The sequence below is a fragment of the Bos javanicus genome, chromosome 10 (genome assembly GCF_032452875.1).
Source record: "Bos javanicus breed banteng chromosome 10, ARS-OSU_banteng_1.0, whole genome shotgun sequence".
NCBI lineage: Eukaryota > Metazoa > Chordata > Mammalia > Artiodactyla > Bovidae > Bos > Bos javanicus.
The window spans coordinates 25,260,229-25,287,053 of NC_083877.1; the positions used below are offsets into that span (position 1 = coordinate 25,260,229).

A 26,825-nucleotide genomic window follows, 5' to 3' on the forward strand; every position below is an offset into this window, starting at 1 on the left:
GTAATTCAGGGACACCTATTGCAGGATAAGTGTGCTCCATCAAATTCTTCTTGCTCTGATTCAAAACTTAAAAAGATACTGTACATTTGATTCCTAACTTGGTTTCCAGAGGCCTTGGTATTAGTAAGTAGTTACTCTGATTGGTAAGTAAACCATTTCAGTCATGGGAGTGAGATCTCCTGTTATAAACTAACAAACTTATTATTTGATTTACAAGTCATTCTCTCAAGCATTTGAATAGCATCAACTGATTTCCCAATGCCTGATTCCTCTCAGAAGACCTGACCAAATCAGGTTTCTAAATCTGGAGAGTTTAACATCAAACTGTTGATGTCATATGCCAGGAAACTATAATATCCCATGACAACCAGACCAGAGCAGCTGCCCAAGCTTATTCAAACCAAGACTACCTTTGGGCACAGTCGTGAATTTTTCAAGGATGTCACTAGTAACTTCAACTTTCTGCACTTTCTGAAGTTGGGAATTAGGAAGAGGGGGCATACTTGTAACCTTGGCATCTAGAAGAGTTCTGTGGTTGACTTTTTGAAGTTCAACCTCACTGCTTTCCTGCAACTAAAATATTTAAAAAGTCACAACTGCTATTCCAGTCACTTGGAAAAAATGGGGTAGAAGGATTTCCTGCTTCTTTTCTTAAATTCTATAAAGGAAGGTTAAATAATGAGGGTTAACCTTTGATAGAGCATAGATATGACAGGTTTAGGTCAAACATTCATTGAAAAGATTTTTGAGTATAGCTACCCATTATTTGTCATTGTCAGAACTGGATCTTGAGTTTCACTCCCCATCTTAGTAGCTTCAGTAGGGAAATGAAAACACAGAGGAGCAATCAAACATGCTCAAAACCAAGAGGCAAACTGATGACCCAGATGCATTATAATACTGTATTCACTTTCAGGGTTTTCTTTCAGCAGCAGGACTCTCTGTCCATGATGTCTTATTCAAGGGTTGCCACTTCTGAGCTCTTTGTATTCACAGGAACTGGAGCACAGGTGTGAAGGTCAGGGGACTGTTAATCAGAGAGTTCCTGACAATCCCTGTTAATCAAACTCCCTTTCTATTGCTCCAGATAAAAATCAACCAACTCATTTCCATTTCTTTCTTTTTTTTTTTTTTTGGTTACCCCATGAGGCATGCAGGATCCTAATTCCTCGACCAGGGATTGAACCCACGCCCCCTGCATTGGGAATGCAATATTAACCACTGGACTGTCAGAAAAGTCCCTCACTTAAATTTGTTTGACACCTAACCTCAACCCATGAGTTTAGATTACAAGAGAATCATACAACTATGGAGAGGTTTTCTTTTAATTTTTTAAAATTTTTTAATTAGAGGGCATCACCAACTCAATGGACATGGGTTTGGGTGGACTCTGGGAGTTGATGATGGACAGGGAGGCCTGGTGTGCTGTGGTTCATAGGGTCTCAAAGAGTCGGACAAGACTGAGTAACCGAACTGAACTGAACCGAGAGGATAATTGCTTTACAATGTTGTGTTGGTTTCTGCCATACAACAGCAGGAATCAGTCTTAAATATACATATGTCCCCTCCCTCTTGAAACTCCTTCCCACCCCCTACCCCATCCTACCGCTCTAGGTTGAGATCCCTGTGTTATACAGCAACTTCCCACTGGCTGTCTATTTCACATATGGTAATGTGTAAGTTTCAGTGCTCCTCTCTCAATTCGTCCCACCCTTTCCTTCCCCTGCTGTGTCCACAAATCTGTCCTCAAATTCTGTGTTTCTATTCCTGCCCTGCAAACTAAAACTTATTAATCCAACCCTTTTCTTCAGGTGGGGAAATGCCAATCAAGGGGTTGGACTGAAAACTTGAAATAACTCTTCCACAATGAGGATCATTTTCTCTGTTCTAGCCATTGTGCTCTCAGCCTGCTCCTCTCATTCTTGCTTGTCATCCTCACTTCTTTAATCTGATGTCTCACTACAGCCATGCCTCTTGTTTCCTGCTCTCTTCTCTTCCTTTACCACATGCCAAAGCAAAATTATAATATACAAAGAGACTGAAATACATAGGGCCAAGAACCAACCACACCTTTTCTCATATGCTTACAGCCTCATAAGCGTTCTTTTCCTTTAATTGAAAACAACTTAGAGAGTAGACTTGTGTAATACCCAGCACTGTCACACTCAACTAGCCATTTAATCAATCTATTCTATTGTCTCTCCTACAAAGGGAAGAGACATTTCCTGTTTGCATACTCCCCAGTCTATGTAAGTTTATGTCCTGGAAGAGATAAGAATGAACCCGCGGCTTCTGGAAGTTTCTCAACTGGCAGACCATCTAACAAAACAAATATCCTTTCCCACATGCGTTGTTTTCAGTTAACCCTTAATCTTTGACCTAAGTGTTCCAGATGCAAGCACCTACAAGCAAACTCTTTCTGTAAAGATACAGAGAGTAAATACTTTAGGCTTTGCAGTCCAAACACATCTACTCAACTCTGTCATCATAGCACCAAAGCAGCTACAGACAATACGTAAGTAAATGAGCATGGCTGTGCTCCAAAGACACTATTTACAAAACAGGCCAACCAGTGCCGTAGAACTTCTCCCTATTTGTCATCTCTCCACATGAGAGAAACTTCTCTGCCACTGTGCTGCATTTCTATCATTTCTTTCTCTTATTCCTCCTCACTTCTCTCTTAGTTCCATGATAACTCCTGTTTTGTCCATTCTCTAGGTAACATCTCTGCAGAGGATGGAAAGGATCAATAGCACATTGTTGACTGAGTTCATTCTGACAGGAATTCCCTACCCACCTCAGCTAAGAACGTTTCTCTTTGGGTTCTTCCTGCTGATCTACATCCTGACTCAGCTGGGAAACCTTCTCATTCTAATCACTGTCTGTGTAGACCCACAGCTCCATGCCCGTCCCATGTACATCTTCCTTGGTATTCTCTCCATCATTGACATGGGCATCTCTTCTATCATTGTCCCTCGCCTCATGATGAACTTCACTTTAGGCTTCAAACCTATCCCATATGGTGGCTGTGTCGCTCAACTCTATTTCTATCACTTTCTGGGCTCCACCCAGTGCTTCCTCTACACCTTGATGGCCTACGATCGGTATCTGGCAATATGCCGGCCCCTGCACTACCCCATGCTCATGAATGCTAAGCTGAGTACCTTGCTTGTGGCTGGAGCTTGGGTGGCAGGATCCATGCATGGGGCTCTCCAGGCCATCCTAACCTTCCATCTGCCCTACTGTGGGCCCAACCAGGTAGATTACTTCTTCTGTGACATCCCTGCAGTTCTGAGACTGGCCTGTGCTGATACATCAGTCAATGAGCTTGTGACCTTTGTGGACATTGGGGTGGTAGTTGCCAGTTGCTTCTCGCTGATCCTCCTCTCCTACATACAGATTATTCAGGCCATCCTGAGAATCCGCACAGCTGATGGGCGGCGCCGCGCCTTTTCAACCTGTGGAGCCCATGTAACCATGGTAACTGTGTACTATGTGCCGTGTGCCTTCATCTACCTGAGGCCTGAAACCAACAGCCCCCTGGATGGGGCAGCTGCCCTCTTCCCCACAGCCATCACTCCTTTCCTCAACCCCCTCATCTACACTCTGCGGAACCAAGAGGTGAAGCTGGCCCTGAAGAGAATGATAGGTGACCCAGGGACTAAGAGTGAGGTTTGAAAGGATCGGTCCCCCACTGGAGGACCCTTCACATTTACAATTTATTCTAATGTTTAGATTTCAGTGAGTTTTTTTTTCCTTTTTCTCTTGTATGTAGCCATATAACACCAGTACAACAGGATTAAATACAGTTAAAAGTAAAATACTTTGTAGCAGTTCCTCAGTGTCTTTCTTTCAGATAAACAACCTTCAGCTGCTCCAAGAGTGGGGAGTGAGGCTAAGGCTATTAGAAGGTAGCCTGGCACATTCAGACATCCAGAGGATTGGCATACCGAAAGCATCCAATGGGCCTTTTGACCCATAAGCACACTGCTTACCCCCTCACAAGATGAATCATAGTTCTTTTGTTAGGAGAATGTTCTTCAGTTCTGTTCCACCTGTATATATATCTTAGGAGCTAGTGCTAGGGAAAAAACTATAGGGATTTCGTGGTGGTCTGGTAGTTAAACAGGGGCTGTGGGTTCGATCCCTGGTCAGGGAACTAAGATCCCACACATGGACGCCAAAAAATAAAAAGAAGCTATAGATTCCGAGCCTTGTGCATCTTTACAGGCCTGACTTTGAGGACATCCTGACGCCCCTATGGGATGTGAAGAGGAACTAAACTATTTAGCCCTCCTTGCCTGCTGAAGAAATAAACCTTCTCTTAAACTGGTACTTTCATAATCCAAATCAAAGTAAAAATCCAAAAAAGAGAATACAATTAAGTCTGTCTAAATGACTCAATAATTCAGTTCAGTTCAGTCGCTCAGTCGTGTCCGACTCTTTGCGACCCCATGAATCGCAGCACGCCAGGCCTCCCTGTCTATCACCAACTCCCAGAGTTCACCCAAAGTCATGTGCATCGAGTTGGTGATGCCATCCAGCCATCTCATCCTCTGTCATCCCCTTCTCCTCCTGCTCCTAATCCCTCCCAGCATCAGAGTCTTTTCCAATGAGTTAACTATTCGCATGAGGTGGAGAAAGTATTGGAGTTTCAGCTTCAGCATCGTTCCTTCCAAAGAAATCCCAGGGCTGATCTCCTTCAGAATGGACTGGTTGGATCTCCTTGCAGTCCAAGGGATTCTCAAGAGTCTTCTCCAACACCACAGTTCAAAAGCATCAATTCGGCGCTCAGCTTTCTTCACAGTCCAACTCTCACATCCATGCATGACCACAAGAAAAACCATAGCCTTGACTAGATGGACTTTGTTGGCAAAGTAATGTCTCTGCTTTTGAATATGCTATCTAGGTTGGTCATAACTTTTCTTCCAAGGAGTAAGCGTCTTTTAATTTCATGGCTGCAGTCACCATCTGCAGTGATTTTGGAGCCCAGAAAAATAGTCTGACACTGTTTCCACTGTTTCCCCATCTATTTCCCATGAAGTCATGGGACCAGATGCCATGATCTTCGTTTTCTGAATGTTGAGCTTTAAGTCAACTTTTTCACTCTCCTCTTTCACTTTCATCAAGAGGTTTTTTAGTTCCTCTTCACTTTCTGCCATAAGGGTGGTGTCATCTGCATATCTGAGGTTATTGATATTTCTCCCGGCAATCTTGATTCCAGTTGTGCTTCTTCCAGCCCAACGTTTCTCATGATGTACTCTGCATAGAAGTTAAATAAACAGGGTGACAATATACAGCCTTGATGTACTCCTTTTCCTATTTGGAACCAGTCTGTTGTTCCATGTCCAGTTCTAACTGTTGCTTCCTGACCTGCATATAGGTTTCTCAAGAGGCAGGTCAAGTGGTCTCGTATTGCCATCTCTTTCAGAATTTTCCACAGTTTATTGGGATCCACACAGTCAAAGGCTTTGGCATAGTCAATAAAGCAGAAATAGATGTTTTTCTGGAACTCTCTTGCTTTTTCAATGATCCAGCGGATGTTGGCAATTTGATCTCTGGTTCCTCTGCCTTTTCTAAAAAAAGCTTGAACATCAGGAGGTTCACGGTTCACGTATTGCTGAAGCCTGGCTTGGAGAATTTTGAGCATTACTTTACTAGCGTGTGAGATGAGTGCAATTGTGCGGTAGTTTGAGCATTCTTTGGCATTGCCTTTCTTTGGGATTGGAATGAAAACTGGCCTTTTCCAGTCCTGTGGCCACTGCTGAGTTTTCTAAATTTGCTTATTACCCCACACCAAAAAATAAAGCTCAATATGAAATTTCCTTTTAAAAGAAAATAGGACAATTAATTAGGGCAGCAGGATAATTTATACAAATCAGTATTCCATATCAAAATTAGATTCATGCGGTTGACAAGATTTCATGGAGTTGGCTAGAGCCTAAGCAATGTGGGCAAACTGTGCGCAGTATCTCTGGTTTCGATCACTTAGCATCTCCTTAACTTATTATGCTTCTGCCTTATTGTGCAGCTTTTTATCCATGTGATGAAATCATGCTATCTATCAATATAAAGCAAACTCTCTTGGTCATAGCACAGAGTCAACAGTTTGGCTATGTTAATGTTTATCTCCGGAGGACTCACAAATTCATCTACATCATATAGGAGACAGAACACTAACTGTTATCTATTAGATGAAGCTGATCCACACAATTTCCTAATATTCTGTTCAGAAAACAAATACCTTTGAGGTCAATTCCCTCAAATTAGAATATTATTTGTGAAATATCTTAATCCTTCAAAATAATTAACAAATAAAGTGGTTGAATTGTGCATCACAAAAATAAGCTTAAATCTATAGCTCAGGAACTAAAGAAATTTCCCAAGGCTATTATACCTCTTGTTCCTGTTTTCCCAGGTGCTTACCACAATTGCTATCATAGCTGTTGTCTTAACAATTAACAAAATAACATTAAAGTGATCTGTAAATGTATAACAAAAATACTGATCAACATGAACTAATACTGAAGCAAACATTTGTTTAAAAAGTAGATCGGACACTGTTATGAATTTGTTAAAATAACACTTATTAAGTGGACCACAAGGTGCCAGATAAAAAACCATGGTTCAACAACAGAACACACAGGGCTTGAAATAAAGAAGTTTATTATTACTCACAGGTCCTGGAGACAGTACCCAGCAAGACTCAAGGGGCCATATGGGGAGGGCAAGGCAGAATGCAGATAGGGAACGATACGACCTAGGGCATATGCCTTTATTCAGGTTGGTGTGTAGAGTGTTTGAGGTTCCAGGCTAAGGCCAGGTTAATAAATTCAAACAAACAGGGCAGAGTTTTGGGAAGGCACATATGGTTCTCTTTCATTTAAAGGGCATGTAAGCAGAAAGTGCTAGAGGCAAGACCGATCATTAGGGTGTTGGGGGAGTCATACCAGGAACTTCAATTTGCTTGTGACTCTGAGGGCTCCTATCTAGAGTATGTAGTCATGGGAGGGGCCAAGAGTCAGTTTAAGGTTACTGTAGGCTACTAGGCCATTGTACATTGGACTGTACAACGGGGCAGTCACTTTGTAAAACAGTTTGGCAGTTACTAAAAACATTAAAACTAGAATTACCATACGAGCCAGTGGTCCCATTTCTGGGTATATACCTAAACGAGTTGAAAGTAGGACCTCAAAGATATTTGCACACCCATGTTCATAGCAATATTATTCACAATCACCAAAACGTGAAAATAACCCTTGTGTCCCTGAACAGATTTTGTTTGGATAAGCAAAATGTGATACATACACACAGTGGAATATATTCAGCCTTTAAAAAAAAAGGAAATTATGAAAACTGTTACAACATGGATGAATCTTTAAGGCATTATGCTAAGTAAAATAAGCCTGTGACAAGACTCTTATATGAGTCTATATAAATTCCTCTTATATGAGATCCCTAAAGTAGTCAAATTCATGTAGACAGAAGTAGAATGGTGGTTGCCAGGGCCTGAAGGTAGAGGGAATGGAGAGCTAACAGAATTTCAGTTTTGCAAGATGCAAGGAATTCTATAGACTGGTTGTACAAGGTAAATATACTTAACACTACTGAACTAAACACTTAAAAATGGAAGCTGGTAAATTTTATATGTGTTTTACAATTAAAAATAAAATGTAAAATCTCTTAAGGAAAGGGCAGGAGGAGAGGGGAGGAGGAATACGGATGAGAAAGGCCATGTGTCCATTGAAGCTAGCTGAAGATAGGAATTCATTCTATTTACTCATGTGTGTTTCAGTTCAGTCACTCAGTCATGTCCGACTCTGCGACTCCATGGACTGCAGCACACCAGGCTTCCCTGTCCATCACCAACTCCTGGAGCCTGCTCAAACTCAAGTCCATCAAGTCAGTGATGCCATCCAACAATCTCTTCCTCTGTCATCCCCTTCTCCTCCTGCCTTCAATCTTTCCCAGCATCAGGGTCTTCTCCAATGAGTCAGTTCTTTGCATCAGGTGGCCAAAGTATTGGAGTGTCAGCTTCAGCATCAGTCCTTCCAGTGAATATTCAGGACTGATTTCCTTCAGGATTGACTGTTTGATCTCCTTGCATTCCAAGGGACTCTCAAAAGACTTCTCCAACACCACTGTTCAAAAACATCAGTTCTTCAGCGCTCAGCTTTATTTACAGTCCAACTCTCACATCCATACATGACTACTGAAAAAATCATAACTTTGACTAGACAGACCTTTGTTGGCAAAATAATGTCTCTGCTTTTTAATATGCCATCTAGGTTGGTCATGTGTGTTTGGAAATCCTCATAATAAAAGTTTTTTAAGCCATAGCCCTGAAAATCTCAGGAAGAAGGTTTCCAAACTGAGGGGAAAGCTAGTACAAGCCTCCAGGATAGAAAAGAGTTTGGCATGTTTGAAAGGAAAGCAAATGTTGTTGAACTGTAGTTCCTGGGGGGACAGAGTACATGATTACACAAGGATCAGCTCATGTAAAGCCTTGGAAACTATGTAGGAAGTCTGGATTTAATTCAATTTTAGCAGCTTAAAACAAAGCCCATTTATTAGCTCATGGTTTTATAGGTCACAAATCCAAGCATAGAAGGACTTGGTTCTCTACTTAGGATGTCACAGGGCTAAAATCAAGGAGTTCCTGAGTGGAGTTCCTGGTTGTCATCCTAGCTCACATGGTTATAGCAGAACTCAGTTCATGGCAATTATAAGACTTGGGTCCCTGTCTCCTTGTTGTCTGTCAGCTAAAGGACATTTTCAGCCTCTAGGGCATTCTCAGCCCCCAGCCTGAATTCCTTGCCACATGGCCCTCTCCATCTTCAAGGCCAGCAATGGAGACTCACCCTCACTTGGAATCCCTCTCATGCTTTGAGTCTCTCTCTCTCTCTCCATGAAGAATGCAGTCCTGATTGCCTGAAGCTTACCTGATTAAGTCAGGTCCAAAGGGTATAATCTTCCTATTTTAAAATCAACTCATTTGGAGCCTTAATTACATCTGCAAACTCCCTTCACATCAACATCTAGAAGAAATTTTGATTGTTTGATTGAATAACTGGGAGAGAGTATACATACCAGAGGGCAAAAATCCTGGAGGTCATCTTATCCAGGTATTTAAAAGCTTCTCAACTTTCTCAATTTTCATACTGGATAAAATGGGTGATTTGCTAGAAATCATCTGCAAGAGGCATAGTTACCCGCCTCCAGCTGTGGCATCTCTGGGGATACTGCAGCACTGGAAGGGCACTGTCCCCAGCCAGTGAAAGTGCAGTGAGGCCACCTAGGGTCAAGCTGCTTCTGCCCAACTCTACTTTAAGCAGCCTCTGCCCCACAGCTCTCATTGGGCTGCCTAAGACTTTCTCAGAACTGCATGGCAGTCTGACGCTCTTCCTACCCAGCCTTGCTTCCTTATCCCTCTAGGTTTGCTATTCTGACTCATAACAGTCAGCTTCCTAGAGAACCTGAATTAAAATACCTGACAATATGGAAAGTTGGAAATAAATAATACCAAGTGGAAACCTCAATGTCATCTTCCCTCTCTTGAATGGTAAAGGTATATTTTCTCACTGGGATGTATATACTAGCTTATTTCTGTCTTGAAAGGAGATCCCAGTGACATCTCCATGACTGCCACACCCAGGATGTGCCCAATTTTGCAATTTTGGAATGTGTTGTGGAGCAATTTACCATCCATTGTTGACATAAACTATGGCTGCAACTATAACTCTTCTACTGTCCACCTTGGTAAGTAGGCAGAGATCTGTATCTGTTTTGTTCACCACTGAATTTTTAATGGGAAGAAGAATGCTTAGAACATAGCAAATGCTCAATAAGTTTGTCTAATTAGTGAATGAAAATAATTAAATCTTGCCCCTTCATTTTATAAAAGAATACTTATTACCTCTCCCATCCTTCCCTCCATCTCTCTATCTTCACCTCCAAACTTCTGGCATCTGTGTTTTTTAATTGTCAAAGTTGATAATATTTTTATTCCATTCCATAACCACCAGTATATCTTCATTACTCTCTTTATGATAATTCCAAATATATAAAACCACTAAAAACAATTTACCTAAAGAGTATTACATTCAGCTCTGTTCAGTCGCTCAGTTGTGTCTGACTCTTTGCAACCCCATGGACTTCAGCATGCCAGGCCTCCCTGTCCATCATCAACTCCCAGAGTTTACTCAAACTCACATCCATCGAGTCGGTGATGCCATCCAACCATCTCACCCTCTGTCATCCTCTTCTCCTCCCGCCTTCAATCTTTCCCAGCATCAGGGTCTTTTCAAATGAGTCAGTTCTTCACATCAGAAGGCCAAAGTATTGGAGTTTCAGCTTCAGCATCAGTCCTTGAAATGAATATTCATGACTGATTTCCTTTAGGATGGACTGGTTCTATCTCCTTGCTGACCAAGGGATTCTCAAGAGTTCTCCAACACCACTGTTCAAAAACATCAAGTCTTCGGTGCTCAGCTTTATTTATAGTCCAAATCTCACATCCACACATGACTACTGGAAAAACCATAGCTTTGACCAGACAGACCGTTGTTGGCAATGTAATGTCTCTGCTTTTCAATATGCTGTCTAGGTTGGTCATAGCTTTTCTTCCAAGCAGCAAACGTCTTTTAATTTCATGGCTGCAGTCACCATCTGCAGTGATTTTGGAGCCCCCAAAAATAAAGTCTGTCACTGTTTCCATTGTTTCCCCATCTATTTGCCATGAAGTAATGGGACCAGATGGCCTGCTGCAGGGTTGGGGGCACTGAGTGTAGCAGTGTGTGCTGGGACCTTTTGAAGGAGGTCATCATTATCTTCATTACCTCCACCATAGTTTGGCCCCAGGTTAATAACAGGGAGGGAACACAGCCCCACCCATCAACAGAAAGTTGGATTGAAGATTTACTGAGCATGGCCTCACCCATCAGAATAAGACCCAATTCCCCACTCAGTCAATCTCTCCCATCAGGAATCCTTCTCCATCAGAGGGCAGACAGACTGAAAACCACAGTCCCAGAAAACTAACCAATCTGATCACATGGACCACAGCCTTGTCTAACTCAATGCAACTATGAGCCACGCCGTGTAGGGCCACCCAAACCGTACGGGTCATGGTGGAGAGTTCTGACAAAATGCAGTCCACTGAGAAGGGAATGGCAAACCACTTCAGTATTCTTGCCTTGAGGATCCCATGAACAGTATGAAAAGGATATTACATTATGACTGTGTAAATATTGCTCATATGGCCAGTTAAGAATGCTGGGACTACACATCGTAATTGGTTATCTTTCTTATTCTCTTGCTCATGCCTCTCTCCTTGAGTTTTTACAAATTTTCAGTCATTATATCGTCTAAAGGATTCTCTTTTTGTCCCCAGAGGACCTCTGCCCTCCATTTTAGCCTCACAGTTTAAAGGATCTTAGTACCCCAACCGGGAATTGAACCCATGCCCCCTAAAATGGAGAGTTCTAACCACTGGGAAACCAGGCAATTCCCTCTAGTGACTTTTATATTTTATATACATTATTATATACATTTTTCTACAATTTGCTATCTTCCCTCCACATTATAGGCTTCCCTGGTGGCTCAGATGGTAAAAAATCTGTCTGTAATATAGGATATCCAAGTTCAATCCCTGGGTTGGGAAGTCTCCTGGAGAAGGAAATGGCAACCCATTCCAGTATTCTTGCCAGAGAATTCCATGGACAGAGGAGCCTGGCGGGCTACAGTCCATGAGGTCTTGAAGAGTCAGACACGACCGAACAACGAACACTTCACTTCTTTGAGCAACCAACTGTTGAATGACAGCTCTCTTTCCTTTGGTCCACATTATAAAATATAATGTTCATTCCCTCAGGTCAGTACATATGGTTCTAACTCATTCTTTCTGAATAGCTGTACAATATTACTCAGGATGATTTTCATAACTAATTTAATCATTCATCTTTGTGAATATTATAGAGTGTTTTGAGTTTTTGTCACTATGAACAAAGCTGAAATAAATATCTAAACGCATCTAAAAATACCCTTACATATTATTACTTTTAGTACGGACATGTCTTATTTATTTTTGGCTAGACTGGGTCTTCCTCACTGCTCAGGTTTTCCTTTAATAGCAGAGGTAACTCTCTAGTTGTGAGACAAGTGCAATTGTGCAGTAGTTTGAACATTCTTTGGCATTGCCTTTCTTTGGGATTTGAATGAAAACTGACCTTTTCCAGTCCTGTGGCCACTGCTGAATTTTCCAGATTTGCTGGCATATTAAGTGCAGCACTTTCACAGCATCATCTTTTAGGATTTGAAATAGCTCAACTGGAATTTCGTCACCTCCACTAGCTTTGTTCATAGTGATGCTTCTTAAGGCCCACTTGACTTTGCATTCCAGGATGTCTGGCTCTAGGTGAGTGATCATACCATCATGGTTATCTGGGTCATGAAGATCTTTTTTGTATAATTCTTCTGTGTATTCTTGCCACCTCTTTTTTTGTTGTTTTGTTTTGTTTTTTAATTTTATTTTATTTTTAAACTTTACAATATTGTATTAGTTTTGCCAAATATCTAAATGAATCCACCACAGGTATACCTGTGTTCCCCATCCTGAACCCTCCTCCCTCGTCCCTCCCCATACCCTCCCTCTGGGTCGTCCCAGTGCACCAGCCCCAAGCATCCAGTATCGTGCATCGAACCTGGACTGGCGACTCATTTCATACATGATATTATACATGTTTCAATGCTATTCTCCCAAATCTCCCCACCCTCTCCCTCTCCCACAGAGTCCAAAAGACTGTTCTATACATCAGTGTCTCTTTTGCTGTCTCGTACACAGGGTTATTGTTACCATCTTTCTAAATTCCATATATATGCGTTAGTATACTGTATTGGTGTTTTTCTTTCTGGCTTACTTCACTCTGTATAATAGGTTCCAGTTTCATCCATCTCATTAGAACTGATTCAAATGTATTCTTTTTAATGGCTAAGTAATACTCCATTGTGTATATGTACCACAGCTTTCTTATCCATTCATCTGCTGATGGGCATCTAGGTTGCTTCCATGTCCTGGCTATTATAAACAGTGCTGCGATGAACATTGGGGTACACGTGTCTCTTTCCCTTCTGGTTTCCTCAGTGTGTATGCCCAGCAGTGGGATTGCTGGATCATAAGGCAGTTCTATTTCCAGTTTTTTAAGGAATCTCCACACTGTTCTCCGTAGTTCTTGCCACCTCTTATTAAGATCTTCTGCTTCTGTTAAGTCCATACCATTTCTGTCCTTTATTGAGCCCATCTTTGCATGAAATGTTCCCTTAGTATCTCTGATTTTGTTGAAGAGATCTCTAGTCTTTCCCATTTTCCTCTATTTCTTTGCACTTATCGCTGAGGAAGGCTTTCTTATCTCTCCTTGCTATTCTTTGGAACTCTGCATTCAAATGGGTACATCTTTCCTTTTCTCCTTTGCCTTTTGCTTTTCTTCTTTTCTCAGCTATTTGTAAGGCCTCATCATACAACCATTTTGCCTTTTTTCATTTCTTTTCCTTAGGGATGGTCTTGATCCCTGCCTCCTGTACAATGTCACAATGTCCGTCCATAGTTCTTCAGGCACTCTGTCTATCAGATCTAATCCCTTCAATCTATTTCAATCCCTGGGTCAGGAAGACCCCTGGAGAAGGAAATGGCAACCCACTCCAGTACTCTTGCCTGGAGAATCCCATGGACAGAGGAGCCTGGTGGGCTACAGTCCATGGGGTCGCAAAGAGTTGGACACAACTGAGTGACTTCACTTCTTCACTTCACTGTATAATGCAACCCACTCCAGTACTCTTGCCTGGAAAATCCTATGGACAGAGGAGCCTGGTAGGCTACAGTCCATGGGGTCACAAAGAGTCGGACATGACTGAGTGACTTCACTTTCACTTGAATGATCTAGTGGTTTTCCCTACTTTCTTCAATTTAAGTTTGAATTTGGCAATAAGGAGTTCATCATCTGAGCCACAGTCAGCTCTCGGTCTTGTTTTTGCTGACTGTACAGAACTTCTCTATCTTTGGCTGCAAAGAATATAATCAATCTGATTTCGGTATTGACCATCTAGTGATGTTCATGTGTAGAATCTTCTCTTGTGTGGTTGGAAGACGGTGTTTGCTATGACCGGTGCATTCTCTTGGCAAAACTGTTAGCCTTTGACTAGCTTCGTTTTGTACTCCGAGGCCAAATTTGCCTGTTGCTCCAGGTAGCTCTTGACTTCCTACTTTTGCATTCCAGTCCCCTATAATGAAGATGACTTCTTTTTTGGGTGTTAGTTCTATAAGGTCTTGTAGGTCTTCATAGAACTTTTCATGTTCAGCTTCTGCAGATTACTGGTTGGGACATAGACTTGGATTACTGTGATATTGAATGGTTTACCTTGGACACAAACAAAGATCATTCTGTCATTTTTGAGATTACATCCAAGTACTACATTTTGGACTCTTTTGTTGACTCTGATGTCTACTCCATTTCTTCTACGGTATTCTTGCCCACAGTAGTAGATATAATGGTCATCTGAGTTAAATTCACTCTAGCAAAGTAATGCTCAAAATTCTCCAAGCCAGCCTTCAACAATACATGAACCATGAAATTCCAGATGTTCAAGCTGGATTTAGAAAAGACAGAGGAATCAGAGACCAAATTACCAATATCTGCTGGATCATCGAAAAAGCAAGAGAGTTCCAGAAAAACATCTACATTTGCTTTATTGACTACGCCAAAGCCTTTAACTGTGTGGATCATAACAAACTGTGAAAAATTCTTAAACAGATGGGAATACCAGACCACCTTACCTGCCTCCTGAGAAATCTGTATGCAGTTCAAGAAGCAACGGTTAGAACTGGACATGGAATAACAGACTGGTTCGAAATCAGGAAAGGAGTCCATCAAGGGTATATATAGTCACCCTGCTTTTTTAAGTTATATGCAAAGTACATCATGCAAAATGCTGGGCTGGATGAAGCACAAGCTGAAGTCAAGACTGCCAGGATATATCGACAACCTCAGATAGGCAGAGGACACCACTGGCAGAAAGTGAAGAAGAACTAGAGTCTCTTGATGAAAGTAAAAGAGGAGAGTGAAAAAGTTGACTTAAAACTCAACATTCAGAAAACTAAGATCATGGCATCCAGTCCCATCACTGCATGGCAAATAGATGGGAAAACAATGCAAACAGTGAAAGACTATTTTTTTGGGAAGCTCCAAAATCACTGCAGATGGTGACTGCAGCCATGAAATTAAAATATGCTTGCTCCTTGGAAGAAAAGTTATGACCAACCTAGACAGCATATTAAAAAGCAGAGATGTTACTTTGCCAACAAAGGTCCGTCCAGTCAAAGCTATGGTTTTTCCAGTAGTCATGTATGGATGTGAAAGTTGGATTATAAAGAAAGTTGAACACTGAAAAATTGATGCTTTTGAAATGTGGTGTTGGAGAAGATTCTTAAGAGTCCCTTGGACTGCAAGGAGATCCAACCAGTCCATCCTAAAGGAAATCAGTCCTGAATAATCACTGGAAGGACTGATGATGCAGGTGAAACTCCAATAATTTGGCCACCTGATGCAAAGAACCAACTCATTGGAAAAGACCCCGATGCTGGGAGGGATTGGGGGCAGGTGGAGAAGGGGACGACAGAGGATGAGATGATTGGATGGCATCACCGATTCAATGGACATGAGTTTGAGTAAGCTCCAGGAGTTGGTGATGGACAGGGAAGCCTGGCATGTTGCAGTCCATGGGGTTGCAGGGAGTGGGACACAACTGAGCGACTGAACTGAACTGACTCTCTAGTTGTAGTGCATGGATCCTCATTGCAGTGGCTCCTCTTGGTGCAGAGCATGGGTTCTAGGATGCTCAGGCTTCAGTAGCTGTGGCACATGGGCTCAGTAGTTGCGGTTCCCAGGCTCTAGAGTGAGGGCTCAATAATTTGTGGTACACAGGCTTAGTTGCTCTGTAGTATGTGGGATCTTCCCATACCAGGGATCCAACCCATGTCTCCTGCATTGGCAGGTGGATTATTAGCCACTGTGCCACCAGGAAAATTCAAGGATAGATTTTAAAGTTTGTTTTTTTAATATCAAAAGGGATATATAATTTTTATTTATTTATAAATATCTTTATTAAATGGCCTTTAAATCCATTAGAGAAGAGCTATAATTAATATGTCCAGTCCTTGAAGGGACATTATTATTAAAATAAGTGCACAGAACACTCATATAAGCATCCTTGACACGTATGAGGTTTTGTGAGTTTTTTGTTAAAGTGTCATTTGACATATAACATTTGTAAATTTAAGGTATACAGTATGTTGATTTGATACATTTATATATTATGATTGTCATTGTATTGATAATCTGCACCTCTTTCATGTAACATAATTATCCTTTCTTTTTAGTGGTTGAAATAATTAAGATATAGTCTCTTAGCAAGTTTGATAATTATAAAATATTGTTACATAGTTTTAATACTAATAGATACTACTATGTTACTTTCCCAAAAATTTGTACCAAGTCATGTTCCTAATTCATTGTGTTGAATATAATCATATATTATAATATATAAGCCAGTTATACATAATATAATGTGTAAATGTGTAAATGCATGCCCGTTTTCACACTTTCATCTACCCACTGCTGGTGTTTAACACTTCTGGGATTTGTTTCTGCACAGGAGGGTTTCCCTCCAAACCCCTCTCTATCACCCACCCCCTTGGATGAGAGGGGACTGGAAATTCAAACACACAGAACCATTCATAGTCGGTGCCCTTGAGAGTTTTATTAAAGCAGCAGGTTTAGGGACAAATGGGCTCAGCAGATTCCTGGGGCATAACTGCCCACAACTCACTCTGACTTTCTCTTCCACCCTAGGGATTGAGGGACCAAGCCCCAGGAAAGAATTTAGCATCAGCTTTCTCTCCCTCTGCAGCCAGGACAAAGCAATTAAACAGGACAAGAACCAAAAGTCCCAAAGGGTGCTGATGACAAGTCCACCTGCCCTCTGCCTCCACCATCACTCTAACACAAATCCACAGGACTGACAGTGAGAGAGCAGGCGTTGGGGCTAGGACTCAGAGAACAGTGGGGGCCCAGACTCTGCAGGAATCCACACCAGCTGGGGTTGAGCAGGACATCACAGAGGGGATGAGATGGGGTGAAGCAGAGCAGCAGACAGCCTTGATGAGAGACTACAGAGGCTATTCATCCAAATGAATTGGACGTTTGCCCACACAGACTATTCTCACATCCATCTGGAAGGTGACACCTTCATAGTAACAGTGTGGGGGCACAGCCTCTGGGTAGAGATTACACTGAGTGACTTTGAAGATGATGAGGTGGCAGTTGTAAACCTCAGACATCTTCCTACATGTCACAGCTGGACCCTCGCAAAGGCCACGAGTGCCGGGTGACACACTGTGGACAAAGGTCTTGTTCTTCTTACAGCTCTGATCAGTGGCCAGCCCTCGAGCCTTCATCATCAAGTCACAGTAATATTTGTGGTTGGCAGAGATCTTTGTTCTGGGCCTGTCAGTTTGGTGATGGAGGAGGTCCTGGGCCTCAGAGAAGGAAGGCTGGTCCATTAGGAGGAACAAGAGGAGAGTCCATGTCAGAAGCATGCTTTCTGTTAGAAAAATGGAGAAAGGAAGCAAAAAGGAGAGTTCTCTCTCTTAGCTCAGAACACCAGATCTTTACATGCTTGAAGTCCACCCCCCACCTCCCAGGATTACAAGTGCTCTCTACTTGTCTCCAATAACACTGCTTTCTTGAACTCCTTCCAGAAAACCTCTGTAGTCTTTCTTCCTTCCAACATCCATCTTCCCTTTCTTCTTTCCAAGTCCTCCTTCCTTCATTTCCTCTCATCCCACAGCCACAGCCCAGTATAGTCTCAATCATCTTCCTTAAGACTATACTCATTAAAGAAATTGGGCTAGAGGGATCCATCACTCAGAGAGGTGGGCACCTTACACCCCTTAATGGTCTTACATAAGAGAGCAAAACTGAAGCTCAGATGATCCTTGATCTTGACACAAGCAGTAACACTAACTTATGAAGTTCTTTACAATGATGCTCTTCAACTTTTTATGTGCATCGATTCTCGGCCTTTTGGCTAAGATCAAGTGTAAATTTTTTATGTGCAATTATCTGGGGACCTTGTTATATAGGTTCTGACTCAGTAGATTTGGGATGGAACCTGAGATTTTCATTTCTAACTAGCTGCCAGATGATTTTTATCCGTGGGTCATCCTTTAAATAACAAAGCTTTAGAATTTAGAGTTTACAAAGAACTCTCATATATATTGGTCATCACCCTCTCTGCAAGGTAAGATAGGTATTATAGTGACCCATTTTTAGTAAATGACTTTCAGAACAGTTGAGTGAATTGCCCAAAGTCATACAACATCATGAAGCTGAACACGAATCTTAGAACCTCTAGGGCCAAGGAAAATTCTCTGTTCTGTTCTAATTTAGATTAATCCAGTAGACCACTGCATTACCTACAAATACAAAGCACTTCCATTGAAAACCTACTTCATACCTACATAATAGAAAAGCTTCAACAACTTTGCTTGCTGAACCACCTTGAACACCAACATTGAACTTTGGTTGCTTCAACAACCTTGCTCTCATGCTCATTCTGTCTACTTATAAGAACTTCACTTGGCCCCTTACAAATTCCTATTTTCCCACTCCTCTCTCTAGGACCAAAGAAGGGTCACCACAACTACCTCAACCTCTTCAGTGAGACGCCTCACATACCCAGTCTCAAGCCTGTGTGCGCGCCTTTACTTGGTCCCGGTTGATGCTCCTAGAGAGTTAGGTACTGGAGGTTCCTTGGCTGGAAAGGTTTCTGAGCCTCTCTTCTCTTGGCTTCTGTTATTAGAGCACACAGCTGTAGGGGCTGGAGGCTGCAGGGGGTGAGGTTGAGTAACCCAGGTACTGATCCATCACTTTCTGACGCTGCAAGATGCTGAAACTTTCTGGCCTGATACCCAAATCATACCTCATTCTACGCTCCATTTAATGAGTCCAAACACTGGGAGCAGGGTTTCTCTGGGATTAGATGACCTCACACAGCCTGAAGTGTGAAGAGAAGCAAAGGGCAAGGAGCCTGGCCTCTTGGCCTTCGTCTCCACTCTCTGGTCCTATCTTTGCCACAAGTTATATAGTGAATGGGTCCCTTTTCCCTCTGTGGAGAAGCTAGGCAGCTCTTAAAGGCAAGAAACTACAACAGCAGAAGCTCCTCAGCCAATCTGGGCCTAGCACAGGCAACAAGCCAACCTCTAAACCCCAAACCCTAAACCCCCTAAGTAGCCTTGAGGCTCTCAGACTAAAGAATCTAGCAATCAAAGGTTCTAGGGATAATAATATTTACAGTTTTCCAGAGAGGAAAAGGCAGTAAGAAAAGAAGTAAGGAGGAGCTGACAAACTGTTGAAGAGAATGGCAGGGCCTAAGGTCTGACAGAAGAAACAGGAAGCTGGCAACTACTCTCTTTAGCGCCCTCTTAGCTACTGTGACTTAAGATCCAGACATCCAAAGATCTCTCTTCTCTCCACCCACAGCTAGGGCTCTGTTCGCCAAATATTTGCCCCGGAACCACACTAAAACAGCTCTCCAATGCCTTGGCAGCCTGATCTTTGCCTGACCTCTGCAGCCTTTGTCACCCTCCTGGGTAGCTCACTGTATTTGTTTCTCTGCCTGTTGATTCTTTCAGCCTGACCACTCAGTCCTTCTAAGCCTCCCTCTGTGCTCCAGAACTTTTCGTGTGATTCAGGCCTCACCTGACCTTCCACATGCTAATGCACAGGAACCATTATTCCCAGACCACAGGATATAGAACACTGAAGTAAAGAGATATTTACCTAGCAGTGAAAAAGTATGTGAGTAGTAGAGTAGAATGAAGATTTGAAATATGTAGAATTGTATCATGTAATTAGTATGCCTATTCTAGGTATGTCATAAAAGTGGAATCCTACAGTATTTGTTCTAAGTGCTTTCCATTTTAAAGGATGTCTTTAGGTCCATCTGTGTTCTATCTTGTATCAGAATATCATGCCTTTTTTAAGACTGAATAATATTCCATTGTATCGCTATACCAAATTTTCTTTATCCATTTATCATTTGATAATTATTTGGGTTGTTTGTAAATTTTGGCTATCATTAATAATGCAGCTATGAACATTCATGTACAAGTTTTTGTGAAAACATGGCTTTTAATCTGAGACTTGAAGAAAGTGAAAGAATTAGGCAAGAAGAGCACAGTTAATGAGAGTGACTGTCAGGAATATAAGAAAAGATAGGACAAATAGCGAGAGGCCAGATCATTTAGATCTTTGTAAGGACTATGGATTTCATTCTAATCATAATGCCAAAGCCTGAATCAGAGCTTTACACCGACATGATCCAACTCGTGTTTTAATACTGTCAATGCTGCTGCTACATAGTGAATGGATTATAGAGGGCAAAACACAGTAACCAGTTAAGGGGTGATCAGTCGGTTCAGTTGCTCAGTCACGTCCGATTCTTTGCAACCCCATGGACTGCAGCACACCAGGCCTCCCTGTCCACCACCAACTCCTGGAACTTATTCAAACTCATGTCCATTGAGTCGGTGATGCCATCCAATCATCTCATCCTCTGTCGTCCACTTCTCCTCCTGCCTTCAATCTCTCCCAGCATCAGGGTCTTTTCTAATTAGTCAGTTCTTGGCATCAGGTGACCAAAGTATTGGAGTTTCAGCTTCAACATCAGTACTTCCAGTGAATATTCAGGACTGATTTTCTTTAGGATGGACTGGTTGGATCTCCTTGCAGTCCACGGGACTCTCAGGAGTCTTCTCCAACACCACTGTTCAAAAACATCAAGTCTTCGACGCTCAGCTTTCTTCATACTCCAACTCTCACATCCATACATATTACAGGAAAAATCATAGCTTTGACTAGACAGACCTTTGTTGGCAAAGTAATGTCTCTGCTTTTTAATATGCTGTCTAGGTTGGTCATAACTTTTCTTCCAAGGAGCAAGCATCTTTTAATTTCATGGCTGCAGTCACCATCTGCAGTGATTTTGGAGCCCCAAAAAAATAGTCTGTCAATGTTTCCTTTGTTTCCTCATCTATTTGCCATGAAGTGATAGGACCGAATGCCATGATCTTAGTTTTCTGAATGTTGAGTTTTAAGCCAACTTTTTTCACTATCCTCTTTCACTTTCATCAAGAGGCTCCTTCGTTCTTTGCTTTCAGCCATAAGTGTGGTATCATCTGCATATCTGAGGTTCTTGATGTTTCACCTGGCAATCTTGATTCTAGCTTGTGCTTCATCCAGTCTGGCATTTCTCATGATGTACTCTGCATATGAGTTAAATAAGCAGGGTGACAATATACAGCCTTGACGTACTCCTTTCCCGATTTGGAACCAGTCTGTTGTTCCATGTCCAGTTCTAACTGTTGCTTCTTGACCTGCATAAGGGGTAATAATAACCTGGATTAAGTTCAAAGCAGTGAATTTTGAAGATGTATTTGTCTCCTTCACTAGGTTTAAGTTTTGAAGAAAAAGAAACAACAATGAATTTAATAACCTTACTGACTTGAACAACTTTGGGATGAGTTTCACTAAACAATGTTTTCTTCAAGCATTTTCAGTGTTAAACTTGTGCTTACAACCTGCAGTTTTGTGGAACTGCCATCGTCTTACCTATTCATCAATTTGGAATACAGTTAAACTTTCATGCAAGTTCTTTTTTTTTCTTCTTAGTGGAGGAGAGATTTTATTTTACTTATTTAGTTTTAGCTGCACTGGGTCTTTGTAGCTATGCCTGGTTTTTCTCTACTCATGGCAAGTGGGGGCTACTCTCCAGTTGCAGGGCACAGGCTTCTCAATGCATGGCCTCTCTTGTTGCAGAGCATAGGCTTTAGGTGCATGGGCTTCAGTAGTTGTGGCTCATGGACTTAGTTGCTCCGCAGCATGTTGAATCTTCCTGGACCAGGGACTGAACCCATGTCCCCAGCATTGGCAGGCAGATTCTTTATACACTGTACTTCCAGGGAAGTCCATGCAAGTTCTTTGTTATCAGTTAGCTCACAAACGATCTCTACCAGGAAGGACATTCATATTTAATTCATTTTGATTTAATGCATCTTATCTCCCTCTCATTAGGAAGATTCCCCTGGAGAAGGAAATGGCAGCCCACTCCAGTATTTTTTTTTTAATTCTTGAAAGTATTTTACTTCAGGTTGAAAATGAACAGCTTCCACATTGTTCATTGGAAGACACACAATATTCACGAATACAATGCTGGTCATTTGAGGAAATGTACACACCTCAGTTTCTCCTTCATGATTTTCTTTTAGAAGGATACTGTTTACCAAAAAGAAATGTCAGTAGTACAGGAAAAACTATTTTCCCAGTAAATTTACAAAAACCTAAGATTCCCAATGGAATCAAGATTATCTCCCTGCTACCACCACCTTAATATAATCGCGTGCTTATTGAAACACTAATATCTACACCCTAAAGAGTACACTTACTTTCAACAATGACTACTCCGTGCTCTTGCCTCGGAAATCCCATGGTCAGAAGAGCCTGACAGGCTACAGTCCATCCAGTTACAAAAGGATAGGACACAACTTATTAACAAAACAACAACAATGCTTATCTAATAAGAACACATATGGGCTTTGGTGGTGGCTCAGTAGTAAAGGATCTGCCTGCCAGTAAGAGGAGACATGGGTTCAGTCCCCGGTCCGGGAAGATCCTACATGCTGTGGAGCAGTGAAGCCCAGGCACCACAACTATTGAGCCTATGCTCTGCAACAAGAGAAGTCACCCCAGTGAGAAGCCTGCACACCGCAATTAGAAAGTAGCCCCAGCTAACTGCAAGTAGAGAAAAGTTCATTCAGCAATGAAGACCTAGCACAGCCAAAAATGAATAAACAAAATTATTTTAAAAAAAAAACAAAATATTCATTAAAAAAAGAATACATACAACAGTCATAGCAGAAATTAATCCCTTTTAGATTAAAAGTGCCAAGTTCTTTCTCTTTTAAAAACAGACCTTAATAAGAAGACATACAGTAAATTCTCTGGTGGTTCAGTGGTTAGGACTCCACACTTTCACTGCCAAGGGCACAGGTTCAATACTTCATCAAGGAACTAAGATCCAGCAAGCTGTGCAGCAAGGGGGGAAAAAGACATACAGATGACCAATAGGCACATGAAAAGATGCTCAACATTGCTAATTATTAGGGGAATGCAAATCAAAGCTACAATGAGGTGTCACCTCACACCAGTCAGAATGGCCATCATTAAAAAGTCTATAAATAATAAATGCTGGAGAGGGTGTGGAGAAAAGGGAACCTTCCTATAATGTTGGTGGGAATGTAAATTGGTACACTTACTACAGAAAACAGTATGGAGTTTCCCTAAAAAACTAAAAATAGAGTTGTCATATGATCTAACAATCCTATTCTTGGGCATAAAGCTGAAAAAACTCTAATTCTAAAAGATCCATGCACCTCAATTGTTTATAGCAGCACTGTTTACAATAACCAAGACATGGAAGCAACCTAAATATCCATCAACAGATGAATAGATAAAGAAGATATGGTATATACACACAATGGAATACTACTCAGCCATAAAAAAGAATGAAATAATACCATTTCCAGCACCATGAATGGACCTGGAAATTATACTAAATGAAATGTCAGATAGAGACAAATATCATATGATATTGCTTATATGTGGAATCTTTTTTAAAGGATACAAATCAACTTACAGAAAAAGAAACAAATTCACAGACTTAGAAATCAAACTTATGGTTTTCAAAGGGGAAAGGTGTCAGGGAGGGATAAATTGGGAGTTTGGTATTGACATACACACACTACTATATTTAAAACAGATAACAACAAGGACCTACTATACAGCACAGGGAGCTCTGCTCAATATTCTGTAATAACCTAAATGAGAAAATAATTTTAAAAAGAATGCTGCTGCTAAGTCTCCCAGGTGGCGCTAGTGGTAAAAAACCCACGTGCCAATGCGGGAGGCAGAAGAGACACATGTTTGATCCTTGGGTTTGGAAGATCCCCTGGAGGAGGGCATGGCAGTCCACTCCAGTATTCTTGCCTGGGAAATCCCATGGACAGAGGAGCCTGGCGGGCTACAGTCCATAGGGTTGGAGAGAGTCAGACACGACTTAGTGACTAAACCACCACTATGTATAACTGAATCACTTTGCTTTATTCCTGAAATTAACACAACCATATATATGAATCAACTAAAGTCCAGGATAAAATAAAAATTTCAAAAAAAGCAATTGACCTTTTGCCTCACTGCACCCCTGAAAGTGAGATGGATCACCAGCAACTCTATGGAAACCACCCTTAGAAATTCACTCATGGTTCTCACTTTTGCCAAGTGTACTCAGACTGGGATAGCCTGACCCAAAAATATGGCCTCAATACATACAGCCAGGGTTTATAACAATAGAAGAAGGAAAGAGGATTCATCAAGTTAGACTAAATGATTTTCCTTAAATAGATTATCCAAAACATCAACCCACTGGAATAAACATTAGTTCCTTGTACATAAAATTTAAAAATAAAAATTTAAACTACAATTATAATGCTTTAAATGCTATAAATGTTTAAATATAAATGGAATACTTAATTGATTATAGAAATCTTTTTTTTTAATTTATTATTATCCTCTCAATGGATCTGTCTTCCAAATATGTGACTTCTTTTCCCTCAGTTATATAGAAGTATTTATGCTGGAAAAAAACATTGTTGAGCCTCTTCTTACTCTAGCACTCTACGAAATGTTGTGAACCAGGCAGAATGAATACAATATGGTCTCTATCCCTAAGGAACTCCCAGAGCAGCCAAAGAAACAAGTACCGGCTCCACCTTTGATAAAAGGTAAACTCTGGTAAGTGATATAATCAAGGTATAAACAATGTGCTGTGCTATTATGGAGAAAGGAAAGGTCACAGGTGACTCACATACAAGCAGGAACTTTAATGAGAACCTACAGTATTCTCAGGCTATTCCCAGAGCTGTGGCGTTATAGAAGGTGCATCAAAGCCCCAGCTTCCTCTCTGATGTCGATTGACTATTAGGTTGGAGTGACAAAGCTAATATACATTATAAAAAGCAGCAAACAATGTTCCATGTTAGACTGTGGGATACTAAAAGTATTGCAGCCTTCCAGAAGAGATAAAGACCCATAGAAGCTGGAGGAGTCAGGGAGGGCAGGAGGCCTCTGGGACAAGAGGAAGTACAGTGGTGGAAGTGACTCTGGGGCCAGAAGTTCGCCTGACCAAACCAAAAAGCAGGAGGAAGAGGCAGGACAGTAAGGATGAGTCCTCAGGCACTAGGGGAACTATACTGCACGTAGTAGCAAATCTCAGAGACAATGAAAGATTTGGGACAGACAAGGGACCTGATGTGTGTGATATTTAACAATTTGTAGGGTGGAGTAAAACAGGAAGGTGGTGGAGATGGGGTAGCTGCGAAGTAAGAAAATAGGGGTGAGAAGATTAGAGGTGATTCTTGACAGGGAAGTGTTGATGATCTGAACTAGGAAGCGCCTGTGGACACAGAGACTATTTCATCAGTATTTTATGAGACACGACTATGAGAAGTATTAATAAAAGGATAGATCTGCTGTTGTTGTTTTGGTTTTTTCCAGGTTTCTAATTTTGTTTGTGTTTTTAAGGAAGAAGGAAAGTGGAAGAAAATTCTGATTAATTAATTGAACCAAGTGCCTTCAACAAAGGTTAAGTTGGGAGGCAAAACTGCTTTAAGGGAGAAGCAGTGGTTTAGATATGGTTTACTTGTGGTTAGATATGCTGATGTGCCTTCCCAGGTGACTCAGTGGTAAATAATCCACCTGCAGTGAAGGAGACACAGGTTTCATCCCTTGGTCAGGAAAGTCCCCTGGAGGAGGAAATGATAACCCATTCCAGTGGAGAATCCCATGGACAGAGGAGCCTAGTGGGCTACAGTTCATGGGGTCTCAAAGAGGTCCAACACGACTTAGCAACTAAACAAAACAAAACCAAAAAGATATGCTGTTATAGTGGGAGGGAATATCGGGTCACTCTCCTCCTCCAATCTCTCACCCCTTCCAATCCTAGGGACTCGTTGTCAAAAGACTTCTGTCAAGCCTAGCACCTATTATGACTGAGAATCAGATACTAAAAGGGCCAAAAAGGACCTTTCTTGGCAGTCCAGTGGTTAAGATTTCGCCTTCCAATGCAGGGTGTGCAGGTTCAAACCCTGGTCAGGGAGCTGGGATCCCACATGCTCACAGCCAAAACACCAAAACATAAAAAAGAAGCAACATTGTAACAACTCAAGAAAGACCTTTTTTTTTTTTTTAAGTGCCAAATAAAAATGGTTGCTGGCCACCCAGTTCTACAAGGACTGAGTCAGCCACTGCAGTAGCTGACCTTCAACAGAGCCCAAAAGGAATTCAGGATGGAGCTCAGGAAGGAGGCACTCTATCCTCTGGGAAAACTGGCAAAATATCCTTCAGATTATTAGATATTTTCAAGAGAAAATTTTATGAACCCACGTGCTTATATCTTTCCATACTTGGAAAGCACTGAAATCATGAACTAAGATATCTGTGCCCTCTACCAAGACGTGTGCCTGATTGCACATACCTACCCTGTTCTCCAAGATCACAGACACACTCACCTTCCTTACCTCTTTGCAGCAGTTCCTCAGAGCTGCCTGAGAGGCTGTCTCCTAGGCTGCAGTCCTCAGTAAGTCCCTAAATAAAACTGAA

The 26,825-nt window shown here is 41.6% G+C and overlaps 2 protein-coding genes across 2 annotated transcripts; one reads left to right on the top strand and one right to left on the bottom strand.

The window, feature by feature from the left end:
- Positions 1-2,736: 2,736 nt before the first annotated feature.
- LOC133255346 (olfactory receptor 10G3) lies at positions 2,737-3,678 on the top strand. Its single transcript, XM_061429812.1, has one exon. It carries the CDS (start codon positions 2,737-2,739, stop codon positions 3,676-3,678), a length of 942 nt encoding a protein of 313 aa, XP_061285796.1.
- Positions 3,679-17,227: 13,549 nt separating this feature from the next.
- Positions 17,228-17,611, bottom strand: LOC133255181 (ribonuclease homolog). Its single transcript, XM_061429732.1, has one exon. It carries the CDS (start codon positions 17,609-17,611, stop codon positions 17,228-17,230), a length of 384 nt encoding a protein of 127 aa, XP_061285716.1.
- Between the last annotated feature and the right edge of the window lie 9,214 nt (positions 17,612-26,825).

Coding starts and splice junctions, on each gene's coding strand:
- LOC133255181 (XM_061429732.1), bottom strand. CDS start 17,611: ATGGACCAGCCTTCCTTCTCTGAGGCCCAGGACCTCCTCCATCACCAA.
- LOC133255346 (XM_061429812.1), top strand. CDS start 2,737: ATGGAAAGGATCAATAGCACATTGTTGACTGAGTTCATTCTGACAGGA.